This window comes from Gobio gobio, assembly GCF_949357685.1.
Source record: "Gobio gobio genome assembly, chromosome: 24".
Classification (NCBI taxonomy): domain Eukaryota; kingdom Metazoa; phylum Chordata; class Actinopteri; order Cypriniformes; family Gobionidae; genus Gobio; species Gobio gobio.
Window position 1 is genome coordinate 31,634,232 of NC_137120.1, and position 20,053 is coordinate 31,654,284.

The 20,053-nt window shown below is 37.2% G+C and overlaps 1 protein-coding gene across 1 annotated transcript in view; it reads right to left on the reverse strand.

Annotated features, from left to right (window-relative positions):
- Positions 1 to 4,888: 4,888 nt before the first annotated feature.
- Positions 4,889 to 20,053, reverse strand: part of unc13a (unc-13 homolog A (C. elegans)) — a gene marked incomplete at both ends in the record, with an annotated part of 50,234 nt that continues 35,069 nt past the window's right edge. Inside the window, 7 exons of the mRNA XM_079807072.1 lie at positions 4,889 to 5,177; positions 5,291 to 5,450; positions 9,451 to 9,543; positions 14,728 to 14,784; positions 15,284 to 15,431; positions 15,910 to 15,990; positions 19,406 to 19,462. Of these exons, the coding sequence (XP_079663198.1) occupies positions 4,889 to 5,177; positions 5,291 to 5,450; positions 9,451 to 9,543; positions 14,728 to 14,784; positions 15,284 to 15,431; positions 15,910 to 15,990; positions 19,406 to 19,462 (885 nt within the window). The remainder of the gene's footprint in view (positions 5,178 to 5,290; positions 5,451 to 9,450; positions 9,544 to 14,727; positions 14,785 to 15,283; positions 15,432 to 15,909; positions 15,991 to 19,405; positions 19,463 to 20,053) is intronic.

The window sequence follows — 20,053 nt, forward strand, 5'->3', positions numbered from 1 at the left end:
TAAAACACAAGATATTTATGTATTAAATTATATATTTTTCAAAATATATCTATGTATTTGAGAAGTTTTTTTTTTTAAAGTATTTTACGTATACTAACAACAATGGTTAGATGATGATGATTAAAATCTTTAACATTTTTAAAAAAGATTTTAAAGACATTTGTAAAAGTATATATGTAATTGCGATACACTATATTTCAGTAGCAATATTTAAAATTGAACGTTTTATATATGTATATATCTGAATGTATAATTTCATATTGTTGACTTTTCCCCATAAAAAAAAAAATTATAATATAAGACTATCTAGTCATATTCCACATTTTAAAAACATATTTAACAAAAAGACAATGGCATACTGTGTTTTTTGAACCATTTATTGGAAGTAGAAACAAACCAAGGCTGGCAAGTGTTTTACCTCCATCCCCGATAAGAACAATCATATTTAGAAAAAACAAAAATTAGAAACATCTTTGTATAAAAAAATCTCTCATGCTAGTACTCTGTACCACTACACATCAGTAATACATATTTATATATTCACAAGCCTTTCAAAAATAGAAAATAATACCCAAATATCAAAATAAATGACCAAAAAAAATCAAGAGAAATAAAGACAACGATTGAATATCACATCAAAGATACATGCTGGCACAAGAAGAATCTTTCCCAACATGCACTGCTTCTTATATACAGGCAAGGAGTGGCTGTTTGGGTGCATGTGGACTTATTGGGCGCACTTGTGTCTGAGTGTGCTTTGTCTCGTACTACGCATAATCCTGTAACATTATTATTCACAGACAGCAACACGCAGCTTTAACATTAGAAATCTTATCATCCAAATCGGAGCATTCTCTTGCTACAAATGCCGTTTCCAGTCTGCAGTCGTTTCAACATTCATTAATGCCATTTCCTGTGATCGAACCCCACTGTTCAATATTACAACGGTGAACACTGAAGGATTCAGTATGTGAAACGAAACCAGCGAAGTTTGCAGCTGCTGTTTGTGCCGACCATTCGCGATGTAAACAATCCGAGGCTGTTGACCACTGATGATTCTGACTGATGCATAGACTATTTTTAGAGAAATGATATAGGGAATCATAAAACAAAATTGCTGTAGCGCAAGGTGCTTAATGGCTAAATTCACTAAGCGACTCTTTTCCTTAGTAGATCAATAGCGCGGAGCATTTTTGACACTCGCGGTTTACCGCAATACAGCAGGAAGGAATGAACATAGTGTTGAACCCAAGCATCTCTCTTGTGCTTATCTAATATGGTGGATGGTTTGGCAGTAAAATGGCAGGATTCATCAGCGGTTACTATGGCAACTCTATAGGAGTGATTTTCAATGGCTGTGATTCTTTTGAGGTGTGAAACCAGAGATTGCTTTAGTGGATATATAGACGAGGGAGGGGTTTGCCCCATTTCGCATGGAATGATCTGGAGTGGTATGACATTTAACTGTGAAATCTCACTGAAACAGGCAGCTCTGGTGTCTAATATAACCAGTGTTTGTCAATCCAGACTTGCACATATACATCGTGCCTTATCATGCCGACAAACACTTGATAAACTGCACAGGCACTCGAACAAATTGGAAAACATATTAGATACACAAAGACAGGACAGAGTTGGCCTTGTGACTGAATCTTAATGTGCGAAGCATCTTTACAAAGTGTCAGTATCTCATCCCAGACGGCAACAGTGTCGGCGTCTGGGATAGTCTTTACAATAACTATAATTCATAGGATTTCCTGCAAGTGAGGTCTCCGAAAAATAATTTCATCACACTACAGGAAAAAAGCAACCACTCTGCTTTCAGAGGTGTATTTGGTTGTAGGTTTTTTTTTTTTCTCTCGCAATTTTCTTGTGCTTCTAAACGATTGCATAACATTAAAGTCTGACCCATAGTGGGTTTTGGTCCCTAGGTTAGGGGGTGGAATGGTGGTACATAGTGGAGAAACGATACCCTGACATTAAGACACCTTTTGAAGGGTGCAGGAATGATTGACAAAAGGCCTCACTAAAGAGGTTTTCGACATCGCTTGATATGGAATAAAAAAAGTGTGTTAACATGCCTTAAGGTCCTTTCACACTGGACGCGATTTTGACGCGCCAATAATTCGCGCAATGTTTGTGTAATGAGTGCTTCCACACCGAAAGCGAAAAACAAAGGTTATTTTTTCCGCTTCAAAATTATTATTATTTTTTATCTCTAGCGCCGACAGAAAAGGCTTCAACCAATAACATACAAGGAAACAAAGGTGACGAAGAGTCCAGTTGATGTCACTAGCTATTCAATCAACATTAGCCTTTGCCAGGTATCGCATTTCTCACGAGATTACAGCTATAGTTGTAGTTACAGCTGTACAGATGCAGCTGTGTTTGCCCACTGTAGGCTACAGACAACGATAACCTTTTGAGTTAAAACTCGATTTTTTTCTAAACCTTGTGTCTGCGACTATGGAAAGTGAATGTGTTCCGTCAGTACGTCTGGGGCAGTTAACCCTTAATCGTCCCTTGGGGTCCAGCTGACCCCACTGGACTTTTCCTCCATTTTTTAAAAGTGTTCCCTTCATCTCAGGGCCATGAGACTCGGTGACTTTAACTAAATAATCTATTTAAACATGCACAAAAAAATCTGGGCTTGATTTGGTTGTTCTAAAGGTGTGTAAAAAAAAATTACCGTTTAAGTCCCTCGGGGTCAGATTGACCCCACATTGAAAATGAATGGGAAAGTGTAAAAAATTATTTTTTTTCACTTTTTTTGTCAATTTTTTTTTACTAAATCCAGTATAAATCTGAAAATTTCCACATTTATATCAAGGTCTGGTCCTAGAGCATAAACACAAAGTAGAACGAACTTTCTGTCTCATACACACACACACACACACACACACACAAACACACACATGTGTGACTGCAACAGAGAGCATTTTTATAGAAACTGGCAAATAAAATCAACAAAACTGGCATAAATCTGAAAGATTTTCATACATAAATGAAGTACTAATACTAGAGCACAAATGCAATATGGAACAAGCATGTTCACTCACACGCACACACACACAAACACAAACAAACACAGGTGTCTGGAGCATTTTTTTGGATTTTGGCAATGAATGGGAAAATGTAAAAAATGCTTTTTTTTTCACTTTGTTTGTAAAAAAAAATCAACTAAATCCAGTATAAATCTGAAAATGTCTACATTTATATCAAGATCTGGTCCTAGAGCATAAACACAAAGTGGAACGAACTTTCTGTCTCATACACACACGCACGCACACAAACACACACATGTGTGTGACTGCAACAGAGAGCATTTTTATAGAAACTGGCAAATAAAATCAACAAAACTGGCATAAATCTGAAAAAATTCCATACATAAATGAAGGACAAATACTAGAGCACAAATGCAACATGGAACAATAATGAGAAAGAGAGGGAAAAGGGCAAATAAAAGAAAGATGAAAGGCAGCTTAACTTTTGCATAACTTCCCTATGGACCTCTATTGGATAATGTGGTCATTGCACTCTCTTTCTCTTTAACTATAATTCCTAAAGTTTTTCCACAAACCTACAGATGGCGGTATTCTATCCCTAACACATAGAGCAATGTCCAAAAACTATTTATATTTATTTAAGATCATCATTCAAGTGATTTTTTCATAAAAAAATGATTTTTAATGAGCCAATTTATGACATAGTTAAGTATTTGTGCTTATAGGTAAAAAACAAATAGGTAAAAATAGGTAAAAAACTACCAAAAACACAGCATAAATGTATAGTTGAGAAGTAAATAAAAAAAATGATATATAGTTTTCCATGTAAAAAAATTATATTTCCTTATGCAATCGCTCTGTAAAAGTTTGGGGTCTATCTGACCCCAAGGGACTCAAACGTAAACCCTACTTGAGGGGCGATTAAGGGTTAAATGTTTACATTGTGACTCAACTGGAAACAGCTGCTCCGGATCCATTGTTTCCCTGAAGTTTGTGGTTTGTCTCGTTAGATTCGGTGCTACTGTCTCTGGAGGAGCTCCTCAAATTGTCCCACGGACATTTGAAAGTAAGTGCGGAACCGGCCATGATTAAGTTTTAGCTCCTGTACAAGATTAGCATACTCCCCTTCAGACTCTGTTCTTTAAGACTGGATGCACCCAAAACCTTCTTTTCGGTTGTTTGAATAAAATGAAAAGCTCCTCACTGGATGATGAAGTGTCCATGTTTTCTCATCTGTCGCCGCGAATGTTTTGGAATGTTGGAGCTCCGAAACGTCACAGACGTTGCAAATTCGTGTCGCGGCTGATGTGAATGGTTTTGAAGCGAAGTATTCGCACTCAAAATATTCGCTTTTTCGCTACGCATCCGGTGTGAAAAGGCCTTTAATCTGGTTATATTTCATAGATGCATTTGGAAAAAAAGGTTTAAATAAAAATAAATATATTTTTTATGTAACTACTATAATATAACTTTATTATTATTATAAATATAATAAATAATATTTTCTGGATTTATAATTGTATCAGTTTGAACTGATAGTGATATTTAATGTTTTACAGAATAAATAGATAAATGTGTTGGATTTAAGTACCTTTTTGTCTTGGAATATGCATTATAAAAATCAAGGAGATCACAAACATCAAGTATTTTAAGAGATACAATATCCTGTGTCTGTTTCATGTGCCAAATTGTGCTTGTTAAACAAGCCCTTCCTGGCAGGTCTAATGGCAGTGCACTGAGTACAAATATATAACTGCTTTGTCACGTAAACGGTTGGTCATTAAAGTGAAGAACCAAGATAAACATGTCTTGTGTATTTTTTCTATGTGCTAGTGCAACATTGAGCATTAGGGGGCAGTGTTTTCGCTAGATTCTTCCTGGTCTTAGCTCCGCCCCTCCTCAGCAGAACGCTGGTCGGATTTGAGTTTGACAAATTCTTTTGCCACGTCGTCGTTGTTGCGCTGGGACAGGATTCGCAGTACGGTCAGGCCGGTTTCGTCCATGTGAATGCGTTTACCTAGTGGGAGCCAGCATGCTACGCTACCCCGCGGTGCTACGTCCTTTAGCTGCAGTACCGCCATGCCAACAGTGCGGTCCTCTCGTGCAAAGCAGTAGTCTTTCACGCACACCTGCAGCTCGTAGCACTCCGGACCCACTTCGTTACTCAACGTGCTTTGAGAAAGAAGCAACGACAACAGGGTTACATTTTATTCAGGAACTGTAACACAGATGGAGGTACGAAGAAACTGAAGCGCAAGCTAAAGAAACAAGTGTATGCCACTCACAATGTAAAGGTCTCGTTGTATTTTGGAGCCCAGCTGTTGTTCTTGGACTTGGTGGCGTACTTTCTCTTCTTATCGCTGAGATGAGGGCCAATGATGTAGACCTCCACGAAGGGCCGGAAAATTCCGGAAGTCTGCCAACGTAGGTCATTTGCAGCCACCACTAAAAAAAAATACATATACTGCAAAAATGAAGAAACTTGAGGGACCATTTGGGGTTCCTTCCACCTTCACACTAGAAGAACTCTTCACTCTCAGGACAAATGCACAAAAACTTTTAACTAAGGGGTCAGTACCCTTAAAGCAGGGGTATCCAAACCTGCTCTTGGAGGGCCACTGTCCTGCAGAGTTTGGCTCCAACTTGCCTCAATACACCTGCCTGGAAGTTTCTAGTATGCTTAGTAAGAGCTTGATTAGCTGGTTTAGGTGTTTAATTATGAATTGAGCTAAACTCTGGAGGACAGTGGCCCTCAAGGAGCAGGTTTGGACATCCCTGTCTTAAAGGGACACCTTTGTATCTCATTTACCCCTAAAATGTTCATAGTATTTCCTTAAGGGAAATGTAATCATATTACGACTATAAAGTACTATTATGCACCTTTTAGGGGTAGATAAGGTACATAGTTGTCCCATTTAAGGGTACTGCCCTACTGACAAGCTGTTAGCTTACCCCTAAAGGTACAATTTTTGCAGTTTTTTCTGATGGTGTTGGAGAACTTCTAGGCACCCTTTGAAAAAGAGAAGTTCTCAGAGAAAGCCATAAAAGTACAATTGTTTTGAGGCACTTGACAGGGGTTTCTAGAGGTTTTCCAGGGGGAGGAACCGAAATAGTGCATCACGTACCTTCTCATTTTTACAGTCTTAGGCCAGGGGTGTCCAAAGTCGGTCCTGGAGGGCCACTGTCCTGCAGAATTTGGCTCCAACTTGCCTCAACACACCTGCCTGGAAGTTTCTAGTATTCCTAGCAAGACCTTTATCAGCTGGTTTGTGTGTTTTTAATTGAGCTTGGAACTAAACTCTGCAGGACAGTGGCCCTCCAGGAGCAGGATTGGACACCCCTGGTCTAGGCTCTCCTTAATATTCTTCCCATTACACTACAAAAATGAAACTACTTGAGGGACCACTTTGGGTTCCTTAGATTGCCATATAAGAAGCACCCTTCGAGAACCTCAAGACATGCTTTGAAATAGGGAAGTTCTCTAAAGAACTTACAATACAGAACCCCGAAGTTCCTGCAAGAGTTCTACACTGTCAAGTGTTCTTCCAGCAACGGTGTTATATAGAAAATATTTTGAGCCTCTTAACAAGGGTTCCTAGAGGTTTTCCACATACATTTTTACCCTAGACATTCTTCCCATTACACTGAAGATGAATCTACTTTTAAGGTTCCTCAGGTTCCACAGATTAGCACACAAGGAAGACATTTTAGAGAACCTCTGGGCACCCTTTAAAAAAGGGCATTTATTTGAGGAACTTACAAAATGGAACTCAGAATTTCTTGCAAGAACTCTAAAGACTGTCATCACTGGTTCCTCCAGGAACCCTACGGTATAGAAAAGATCTGAACACTTCCTGGAGTACACAAGATATCTGAGGCACGGGTTCAAATGGGTACCTAGAGGTTCTTCAAAGGGTTCCAAAAGTAAGCTTTAAGTTTCACCTCAATAGATGCAACTTTTTCCAAAGTTTAAAGGGGTCATGAACTGAGAAATCAAATTTCCTTGAGCTTTTGAGATATATGATGTCATCATATAAAAATATCCTGTACGTTTCAGAACTGAAAACTTGTTCGTCACAAAACAGCTTTTATTGTAACCAAGCCCAGAGAACGACTCATTGTGGAATGTGCCTATCTATAATAGATAGGCGAAAGACTGCATCAGCAGAAGAAAATCACAGCCTACTTCATCATAGCAAATATGGCCCTGCCCACTAGCGAGTTAGTGAGATGACAAGGAGAGATGAGTGATACAAGATCACTGGACTAAAAATAACATTACCTTCCAAAGTTTTTTTCCCCCTTAAGGCCAATTTATACTTCTGCGTCGGACCTACGCGTAGGCTGTGTGATGCGTGCGTACCCTACGCCGTACCCTGATGCACACCTCTCCAAAAATGTAACAACGCGTCAATTCTACGCGGACCGCAATCGCTGTGATTGGTCTGCCAGAACCCCTCCCTCAGGTCAATAAATAAATAAAAAATCTGCGATCGGAGTGTGTGTGTGTGTGTGTCCAGAAATGGGATGATAGTTCCTTACGTCTGCTATAACACAATATTTTGTAGTCCAGCGATTCTTTATGCTAGTAAATAAATACATAGATCCGCTGAGTATAGTTTATTTATTTTCTCATTAAAACCAAAGATGTTAATCAATAATTGTATATCAAGAACAGGGACACATTAGGGTACATTTCGTAAATGAAGTCTCCGCAACAGCAATCGATTGCTCGAGCCACCGCTAGTGAAAACAGCGGCCAGGAGCTCTGCATGATTTCACAAACGCATTCCCGCGCCAGATCGCCTTATTTAACTCTACAAATCAACTAGAGATGCTTAATTTGTAGAGTTACTCAAGCTGCAAGAAAAGCCGCTCTCTCACTGCTGCTGATATTCCGACAATGAATGTACACATTCTACACAACAAGCTGCTTCTTCTTCGGCTGTTGTGTTGATTACACCAACATGCCCGAGGACACTGCCTACTAGCGTCTGCATGTGTAATTGCACATTGATGCGGACAACAGCGCAGAAGTATAAATCAAAACCAACGCATAACTAACGGCGTAGAGGATACGGCGTAGGTCCGACGCAGAAGTATAAATTGGCCTTAATGCTAGGCAATATTTTCAACAATGTCTCAGTTGAGCATTATTTATTTGTATTCAGTACAATTCACTGTGCTCAAATTTGACGCAGGCTTTGCAGACAGACTTTTACGATATGGACTAGACAGTAATGCGACATCATGTAAGTAACTGTGATGTTCTTTCCCTATATGTCAGTAAATCAAAAAAGGGGTGGAGAGAGCATTTTCTTGTGGTGCCCCCCTCAGCACTTGGTGCCCTACGCGCAGCGCGTGGTGGGAGCGGCGGCACTGGTTCCACATGTAATACGTATTTCATATGCAAAGATGTTAGCCAATCACAGCAGTGGGCGTTTACACTTAAGTCTCACAGCAGACACGCCCCTTCAAACAGAGCGTTCAAATCAGAGGGCAAAAATTAAAGGGGTCCTGAATTCAGAAATTAACTTTCCCTTGAGCTTTTGATATATAAGGGGTCATATAAGAATATCCTGTTAGTCAAAGAAAAGCTTTTATTGACACCAGGCCCAGCAAACGATCGATCTCAGTATATGCCACACCTTGACGTCATTGTGTGGTGAAACACCGCCTCAACAGAAAAAGAACAACACCTGATTCTGTAGCCCCGCAATAAACAATAAGCAATAAACATACCGCATAAGCTTCATTCGTATTCCAATATTATGAATGCATGGATTAACCTTATTTTTAATGAATATCCAGCTCACATGGGGAAGATGTTGCGCGTGTTCCTTCATTTCACCACGGATTCGTTTGTAAACAAGAGACTGGATATGCAGACAGGCGGGCCAAGTAATAAAAAAATAACATTACAATCAATCGGGGTGGGGGGGTGGGGGGGGATGAGAGATAAATCATTGTGTTTGTTTGATAAAGATATTTTGCGAGCCCTGTGGGTGATTAATTCGGCTGCCGTTCTCCCACACGCTTTGAAAACAATTCCCACATGTACTGACAGGGGAGCTGAAGCTCATTAAATATGCAAATCTTATCCAATCCTAGCCGTGGGCCAAGTCTTAAGTACGGCACGCCCATAAAAACCAAGCGTTTCTGGAGAGAGGCTCAAAACCAGGGTAGAAAATAGCCTATTACTTATTTTGATGTTTTCGAATGTAAAATCCACGCAAACGAATACCAGTATAAAAAGCCAGTTCATGACCCCTTTAAGGTAGGAAAAATGCCTTTTATTTCTAAATAATGACAATTGTTCATGTAAAAACCATACTAACATTGTAAGTGCATCCCAGGAAACATAAAACAATGCAGTTCATGACCCTTTCAAACCCAAGGAGGTATGCAAACAGGCTTTAGTTAACCATGAAGAAGCACTACGTACCCTTCACTGTGACTTTGTGCTCTCCAGTATTTGGATGAGTGAAGATCTCCACGTGGATGGACACTTCCCCAACTGCATCATCAACACCAGTACCTGCAGACAAGACGAGAGAAGTCAAGACTCCATATATCTGGTCTGGCAGGACACCTTGCATCGGTATGGCTCAGTGGAACTTCGAATCACTTCCTTTATGAATTCAGTAATCACAGAGTCATACAGAGGCAATGTATGCTTTGAGCTACTGGATGATAAAGAGGTTTAAACAGCGTAATGGTGTTGAACCTGGCTTGAGAGATCATTCATAATATGAAAAGGAATTCAGGTAGTTCTTCCATGTTGGAGCACTTATTAAATGCAAATTCAGAGCTTACTGTATTGTGGATTTTTGTTTATTCCAACAGAATCTTAAATCAGCTAATAAGATGTATAATAGTTTACATAAGAGCTAGTATACACTATACAAATTTGACTTTATTTAATTGGGGTGATTTGTGAGCTTTTAAAAATGGTAAAGTACTGCGCCGCAAGATGCAAATAAGCTCTGAAAATGATTTAATAAGCGATCCCTGCAACACATCTCTAAATCTGAATTTGTGAGGTTTGTTCAGGCAAAAAAAAATAATGGGTACACTTTATTCCAGTGTCCGTGTACAGCACTGACAGCTTCTTATGGCTAGCTAGCTAACAAAAATAGCAAGCCAGCAAGCTCATGTCTACGTGAAAATCTGACAAGACTTGAAATAATCAATCGAAAATAGCTTGCGATACACAGACAACCAAAATAAAGTAATGCCTCTCAGGATTCTTTTGCAACAAAGTGTTTGCAATACAAAAATAAGTGCGTTTCCTCAGATTATCATGAGTGTACCATCTGCACACATGCTGTGTGGTCACACTTGATTTCTGGTGTTTCATGAGGGGTTTATAACCATGATGGGGAAGGGGGGAGAACAGTCCTATTGGTCCAATCATTCATAGGAAGGAGAAGAAAAGGAGAACATGTGATATCGTCCTTCACTTGGTTTCAATGCAGGCAGGTACATGCGGAAATCCACTTCCATTCCCACACATCTGCATTCACACTCATGGAAACTGCCAAGGTCTTTGGCCTATGCTACAACGATATTCACAAGCAAATCTTTTGATTGATTCACTTTTGACTCCAATGATTTTTCACGTTTAACTAAATGTGCCTTCTAAACAACTAAAACGTCTGCATCTCTCCACAGAATATAGGTCAGCTGCAATCAAATAATAATTAAAAAATGGATTCCTTGCTTTCGGCATCTGTTATATGTGTGCGCTTGTCAGAGAAACGGGCTGATAAGGCAGTTTCCGCAGAGCGGAACCGTCTCAGCAAGCAGGGATTTGAAAAAGCTTGAACAGTGGCATGTTAACGGTGATGCTGGCGGCTGTCGATGCAGCACTTTATGACTATTTCTAACCAAACTGCATCTGGGTAAACGTCACGAAACCTGTCAAGAAATGTCCGGGTCATTTTTTTTTACCACAAAATCCCAAAAACTTTAATAAAATGTTTACTACAGGGAGTGCAGAATTATTAGGCACGTTGATTTTCTGATCATATTTTTTTTCCAGGCACATTTGACCAATTCCAAACCACAGTAATCCTAATAACTACTATTGATTTAGTATTTAATAATGTATAAGTGATATATAATTGTTCATGAAGGCTGGAAATGAAAAACACCTTATATTCAGGTGTGCAGAATTATTAGGCATGTTTTCTTTTACAGATAAATTGAGCCAAAAAAGAGATTTAACTCAGACTGAAAAGTCAAAAATTATTAAATGCCCATGAGAAGGATGCAATACTAATGCAATACTAGACATTGCAGTTAAGTCGTGACCATTGGACAGTGAAATGCTCGTTGGGTCAGCAGGGTCAGACAAAAACATGTGGTGGAGAAAAGACACCTGTTAACCGCAAAAGAATTAAGAATTAAGGTGAAGAATTAAGGGTGAAACCATCAGGAACCCTTTAGTCTCCAGCGCCACCATTTTCCAGAGCTGCAACCTACCTGGAGTCTCCAGAAGTGCAAGGTGTCAGGATCTCAGAGACTTCAGTTAAGTAAAGAATCCTAAAAAATGACCCCCACTAGATAAGAATCATAAGCTGAAGTGTTGTAAAATACATGAAGAAGGTTTTTTTATAGGCTTTATGGACAGATAGGTTGAGAGTGACTCTTGAAGGACCAGCACCACATCCTCTAGTACCACTGTTTGAAGAATTCATCTTCCAGAATCTGGCAGTACGTTTTGGGAGTTCATTTTTAGTCCATCTCTGCAAAACGGACTTCAGGATGGACTAAAATGAACTCCCAAAACGTACTGCCAGATTCTGTAAGATGAATTCTTCAAACAGTGGTACTAGAGGATGTGGTGCTGGTCCTTCAAGAATCATTCTCAACCTATAAAACCTATAAAGCCTATAAAAAAGCAGGCTTCATGTATTTTACAACACTTCAGCTTATGATTCTTATTTAGTGGGGGTCATTTTTTAGGATTCTTTACCTAACTGAAGTCTCTGAGATCCTGACACCTTGCACTTCTGGAGACTCCAGGTAGGTTGCAGCTCTGGAAAATGGTGGCGCTGGAGACTAAAGGGTTACTGATGGTTTCACCCTTAATTCTTCACCTTAATTGTTAATTCTTTTGCGGTTAACAGGTGTCTTTTCTTCACCACCTGTTTTTGTCAGATCCTGCTGACCCAACGAGCATTTCACTGTCCAATGGTCAGGCCTTAACTGCAGTGTCTAGTATTGCATTAGTATTGCATCCTTCTCATGGGCATTTAATACTTTTTGACTTTTCAGTCTGAGTTAAATCTCTTTTTTGGCTCAATTTATCTGTAAAAGAAAACATGCCTAATAATTCTGCACACCTGAATATAAGGTGTTTTTCATTTCCAGCCTTCATGAACAATTATATATCACTTATACATTATTAAATACTAAATCAATAGTAGTTATTAGGATTACTGTGGTTTGGAATTGGTCAAATGTGCCTGGAAAAAAAATATGATCAGAAAATCAACGTACATAATAATTCTGCACTCCCTGTATATATATTATAGAGAGAGATGCAGGAGTTTATATACATATATATATATATATATATATATATATATATATATATATATATATATATATATATATATATATATATATATATATATATATATATATATATATATATATATATATATATATATATATATATATATATATATATACAGCAAATATATTATTAAATGTTTTATTAACGATTTCTGATTTAAAAATGTATTAATTTTAAAATAGCTCATAATACATAGCTAAAAATATATATTATTGTTTTAAATAAACATTCTTTTTTTATTTTAGAAAAATTTTAGCAAAAATGTAAATATATATATTACAAAAAAATTTTACATTATATTTTTAAATAAATTGTATTTAGCAATAAAAAAATTCCAGACTCCAGATATATTTACCCCAAAGATTTTTTTAAAACATAATTAAAAATCTAAATGAACCTATATTTTTTAAAATTATTTTATTTGTAGTTATTTTATTAAAGTATTTTTATAATATATTTTTAATATAATTTATGTTAATATTGCACAATGCAAACTTTTTTTAATGAACCTAACATTCCTTATAATATATATATATATATATATAAATTAATATATTTTTATTAAAAAAATTATATATATATATATATATATACAGCAAATATATTAATTTTAAAATAGCTCATAATACATAGCTAAATCTATATTTAAAACTTTTTTAAATATAGATTTAGCTATTTATTGTTTTAAATATACATTCTTTTTTATTTTAGAATAATTTAGCAAAAATGTAAATATAATATTACAAAAACAAATATAATATTATATTTTTAAATAAATTGTATTTAGCATTATTTAGCAATGAAAAAATTCCAGACTCCAGATATATTTACCCCCAAAGATTTTTTTTAAAACATAATAAAAAATCTTAATTAACCTACATTTTTTAAAATTATTTTATTTGTAATTATTTTATTAAAGTATTTTTATAATATATTTTATATAATTTATTTTATTATTGCATAATGCAAACTTTTTTTAATGAACCTAACATTTCTTATAATAATATAATATTATATATATATATAAATATTTTTTTTATTAAAAAAAATTCTATATATATATATATATATATATATATATATATATATATATATATATATATATATATATATATATATATATATATATATATATATATATATATATATATATATATATATATATATATATATATATATATATATATATATATATATATATATATATATATATATATATATAGTATAATACTACATATTTAATATAAATATTTAACATTTTTAATATAATTTCTTTTCTTTTTTTTTAGGTTTATTAAATTTTTTTGCAATATATTCAAAAAACATGACCCAAACTTTTTTCCACTTATCAAACCCATAACAAAAATGCTGTTTCTGAGAATAAGACATATTTAACCTAAAAATCTAATACAGTAAACACTAATTTCACTCAAGCATATCAACGTCTCAGATTGGTCATTTCAAAGCATAATAAATCATATCTCAGGTTATAATCGCATATAGCCACGTGATTTTTTTTTAAACGGGGACCTTAAATGCCAAATTAGGGCCTTTTTGAACTGATTTACACTGACAGAAAGCACATCACCTGACCCCAGGAGCGAACTCTGATTGGCTGAGGGAGGGTTGTCTTGTTATAGTGAGCCTAAAGGATGAGACTAAAGGGAGGGAAACCACTATGCGTGGTCGTGAGGGAACAGACCCTGCCTGCGGACAATCCGAGTCAGTCGCAATTAATGTCACATCTACATTCGACAACGTGCTTCAGCACTTGGAAATTAACGTTTCGTTCCTCTCACTCGCTTACTCACTGACACTGGCTTGTCATCCGCAGTGCACACATGCGCCTCTCACACTGCAGAAGTGCGTGCATTCCTCATTCACTGCCATTCAAAACACACTTCATCCTGGGCTTTCTTGCTGCTTTAGCGTCAAGATACATTTCAGACCAATGTATGCGAACATACAGCATGTTCTTCCCAGGTACTCATACATGCAAGGCCCTTTCTGTGGGAAGATATGGGTGGTCGTGGGGCATGCGATTGGCCCGTTGGAATGGGAGGTGAATGATCTGATTCGGGTGGAGCACTGATTAGTTCTTCGTCGTCAAGGGCACTGAGCCCCACTTGAACGTACCCTTCTCTGGGTACACGTCTTCACTATGGGAGAACCTTACCCCCTTCCCTCCATGAACTGGTGAAAGAGAAGGAGAGGACGCAGAAAAATACAGAGAGAAATTGAGAGCACATAGTGATGGGGATTTGAGAGATGGAAAGAAAGAGAGACAGAAAAAAAAGAGACAGTCCAACAAGCTCAGCAAATGTTAACAGTCCATCTTCAACCTGTTGTGGCTTTTTACACACACATACACACACATTGCTTTTTAGTATGTGTTTAAATACTTAAATGAAGCGGTGACATTTACTCTAATTACATTTTAAATGATAATCTATTAAAATGGCTGTGCCAGGGGCATCTCGACCTAAAGTGTGTCAGGATTCCCAAAGTGTGTGAGGGAGAAATAGAAAGACAGAGACCAGATATTCCACACACAATATATTTGCCAGCACTAATAATAATATATATATAATAGTATAATTTTATATATATCCTAATTTGAGTAAATTCTCACATTGTGCAGAGGTCCAGAAATAGGTCAATAATGTTTAAAGACACAGCGAGATGTCCTTACCTTGTGTATTCTGGGACTGAACAAAGGTCTTGATGAGTTTGTCGGTGGCCTGAGTGTAGAGGGACAGGGCGTAGTGCAGAGACTGCAGGTCTGGACTTTTCTCAAGGAACGTCTTCTTCAGTCCCACACCTCCAGCATGGAAATATTGCTAAGAAACCCCAAAACAACAGAGAATGCTTGAGACACTGTAGCTGTGTCTGGCTGGTCAGGATGCTCAAACAAACAAGAGCAATATTTTCAGAGCTACAAAGACACAGTTGATTAAAATTTAAGAGATTTCAGATGATTCCCTGAAAAATACCATAGCTTCTCTGCTTTTTAAACTGGGATAGAAGAACGTTTTTAACATCAAAAAAGTCTGCTCTAGTCCAAGATGCAAAAACAATCCACAGAATGTGGCAAAGGGCAAAAGTTTGACTGGGAGGGTCAAGTGAATAATACAATGAAGGATATATAAACATATACTTATGTAGCAGACTTATGTTTTTTTGTTATTTTAGTGTAGAAGTAAGAAGGTAACTATAGTTATATATTTCCACTTAATTCAGCGACCCACAATATTGCTAATGGTGTTGTTATCGCAAATGGAAGGGCATTTTTACACTGACATTCAGCTCTTTACACACCTTTATAGTATCCAGTGCTAACTCAATCACTGCACACTGTTTAGGGGACAGTGCCTTGGCCTCCTCACGAACCATGTGCTCCTAGAAAAAGGACAACATTTCATAAGAACAAAATACAATGATCTTTAATACAGGTTCATTTAAACCCGAGTTAACATAATGCCGGGTTATCTTAGGTCACACTGTTCATACTTTCAAAAAATAAAAGAAATTTACAACAAAAAATCAATTGTTTATTAAGAATGAATTTGGTTGTTATACAGCATATACAAAATTAATTTACGGTATACGTCATACACAAAACCAGTCATAAGGGTCAGTTTTGGGGATGCGTTCATCGACCGTAAACGAATCATTGTTATATAGCTCAAAACAGTCTTATTGTTTAAACCTCGTTTTCTTGATTTACCGCGAGTACCGTTTTACCATGCCTAAGATCAAAAAAGTGTAAGCGCTTGTCTTTTTGGCATACTAAAAGCTCCATGAAATCCAGGCATCTGAGGGTGCAAAAATAATCTAAATACTGAGAAAATCGCATTTTAAGTTGTTCAAATAAAGTCCTTAGCAATGCATATTACTACTAATAATACTTATATATATATATATATATATATATATATATATATATATATATATATATATATATATATATATATTATATATATATATATATATATACGGTAGGACATTTTTCAAAATATCTTCATGGAACATGATCTTTACTTAATATCCAAAACATTTTTTGGCATAAAAGAAAAATCTATAATTTTGACCAATATAATGTATTGTTGGCTATTGCCACAAATATACCCGTGAGACTTAAGACTGGTTTTGTGGTCCAGGGTCACATTTAATGATAAACTGATAAAAAATTATATTATATATATATTATTAGGAACACCATACTAATACTGTGTTTGACCCCCTTTCGCCTTCAGAACTGCCTTAATTCTACGTGGCATTGATTCAACAAGGTGCTGAAAGCATTCTTTAGAAATGTTGGCCCATATTGATAGGATAGCATCTTGCAGTTGATGGAGATTTGTGGGATGCACATCCAGGGCACGAAGCTCCTGTTCCACTACATCCCAAAGGTGCTCTATTGGGTTGAGATCTGGTGACTGTGGGGGCCATTTTAGTACAGTGAACTCATTGTCATGTTCAAGAAACCAATTTGAAATTATTTGAGCTTTGTGACATGGTGCATTATCCTGCTGGAAGTAGCCATCAGAGGATGGGTACATGGTGGTCATAAAGGGATGGACATGGTCAGAAACAATGCTCAGGTACGCCGTGGCATTTAAACTAGGGGTGTGGCATTGGCACTGCCCTCACAATTCGATTCGCATTGCGATGCATCGCCGAATCGATTATTGTTGACACCACTAATTTAAACGATGCCCAACTGGCACTAAGGGGCCTAAAGTGTGACAAGAAAACATCCCCCACACCATTACAGCACCACCACCAGCCTGCACAGTGGTAACAAGGCATGATGGATCCATGTTCTCATTCTGTTTACGCCAAATTCTGACTCTACCATCTGAATGTCTCAACAGAAATCGAGACTCATCAGACCAGGCAACATTTTTCCAGTCTTCAACTGTCCAATTTTGGTGAGCTCGTGCAAATTGTAGCCTCTTTTTCCTATTTGTAGTGGAGATGAGTGGTACCCGGTGGGGTCTTCTGCTGTTGTAGCCCATCCGCCTCAAGGATGTGCGTGTTGTGGCTTCACAAATTCTTTGCTGCATACCTCGGTTGTAATGAGTGGTTATTTCAGTCAAAGTTGCTCTTCTATCAGCTTGAATCAGTCGGCCCATTCTCCTCTGACCTCTAGCATCAACAAGGCATTTTTGCCCACAGGACTGCCGCATACTGGATGTTTTTCCCTTTTCACACCATTCTTTGTAAACCCTAGAAATGGTTTTGCGTGAAAATCCCAGTAACTGAGCAGATTGTGAAATACTCAGACCGGACACATCTGGCACAAACAACCATGCCACGCTCAAAATTGCTTAAATCACCTTTCTTTCCCATTCTGACATTCAGTTTGGAGTTCAGAGGATTGTCTTGACCAGGACCACACCCCTAAATGCATTGAAGCAACTGCCATGTGATTGGTTGATTAGATAATTGCATTAATGAGAAATTGAACAGGTGTTCCTAATAATCCTTTAGGTGAGTGTATACACATACACTCTTGCTGCATCCCAATTCGCCTACTTATATTATGCCCTAAAAGTACTGTATGTACTGTTTTTGTGAAGAAAAAGTACATACTTTTGAGTGTGTAGCAGAAGACTAGGCAAGTTTGAGGACATACTACTTCATCATAATTACATCTTTAACGGACAGCTCTGTCGCTTAGTTGCACGCATTCTGTCACCGTTTAAACTGCTCTGTCAATCATCCTGTCACAGTTAAAATCCTCCACATTCAATTTCATTTCATTTCCTACCATTTCGGAGAGAAATGTAGTAGTATGTTTCATGCATCCTCATGCGTTTATGCAATTTGCATAATGATGCATTTAAAAGTTAATGACCGAACATATCTCTACAATGCTGTAGCAGAAGATATATAATGTGGATAACATTGAATAAATATATTTTTATCAGGTTAGATACTGATAATTAATCACTCAAACCCCTTTATCTAAACCTCTCTACTTAAAGGCACAATATGTAAGATTTTTGGATTCAAATATCCAAAAACCACTAGAACAAAGTTATATATTGTGTTGACTTGTATACTTACATTATCCCAAATGTTTCCAAGAATGTTTAAATCCAGAGAAATAAGCTATTTTAACCAGGACGCAGACCGTGTCCGTGCGTCGCCTATCTATGACATCATACCCGCATTACCCCCGATTTCCGGTTTTATTTTGTAGAAACCATGGAAACACAAAAACGTTTTAATATATGATGTGTTTTATTAGACAGGTGAGCAACTGTTTGGATGCATTCATCGACAGAAAACGAATCATTGTTATAAAGCTCAACATTTATTGTTTAAATCTTGTTTTCTTGATTTACCGCGAGTACCATGTTTTACCATGCCTAATATCGGAAAAGTGTAAGCGCTCGTCTGCGGCATAAAAAAAGCTCCATGAAATCCAGGCGTCATCAAGCTACGGCTTTGTTTTGATTAAATGACCGAATAATTACATATTGTGACTTTAACCGTCTGACTAGCACATCTGCCATGTTTGTAGTTTTTTAACACTTTTTATCCGTTTGTAGTTCTAATCGAATCCTCGTCCAACTCTCAATTGGTTGTGGGCAATATTTGTCGTTAAGAGTGCGCACGGATCTACACTTCGGATTCTAACCGGAAAAAGTAGACCATCCAGGTATCTTCTTTGAAGTACTTATTTCAACATACTACGATTTGGGATGCATTAATATACTATTTAGGATGGATAGGATGCGATTTGGGACGCAGCATCTGTTGTTAAACTAGCTTGCACATTTTTTTAAACAAACGTACATACCTTAAGCTTGGAGAGTTGACCGAGTTCCTTGGCTGCGTTGAATATGAGTTGTGTGCCCTGGAGGAAGAAGAGAAAAAAAGGAGGAAGCGAGAAAGAGAAAGAAAGAAGGTATAGAAGAACAGAGGGGACATTAGTCAGGTCACAGAGTTCGACAAGGTTGTAGATAGAAATGCCACATCACAGAGGTCAGAAACAGTCTTAAACGTCAGACACGCACTCGCACAATCCCAGCGTGCCCCACCCCAAACACGCTCGCACACAGCCACGCATCGACACACAACTGTTTGTGCAACATGAGACGGTAAACTAGCTACATACATAAGACAGAGACAAGAGTTGAAAGGATTACAAAACCAGTAGGTCCACAGCCCGAACAACAACACTCTGGTGATATATCTAGTATCTACGACTGGACGATACTCTAATCTTTGGATATATCACTAAGTGAATGAGGCTTGTGCACCTTATTATACCATTATACAAATATGTACAATGTAGTAGTCCTAGGAGAATGAAATCGTTAGTATACAGAAATAGTCTGTATTTCTGAAATCATAAAAAGAATAGTCGTTTAGACCGGCATAGACATCAGCGTCTAAAGCGACTGTCATGCATTATATAACCCGGAGTGTCCGAGCACCTGTAATG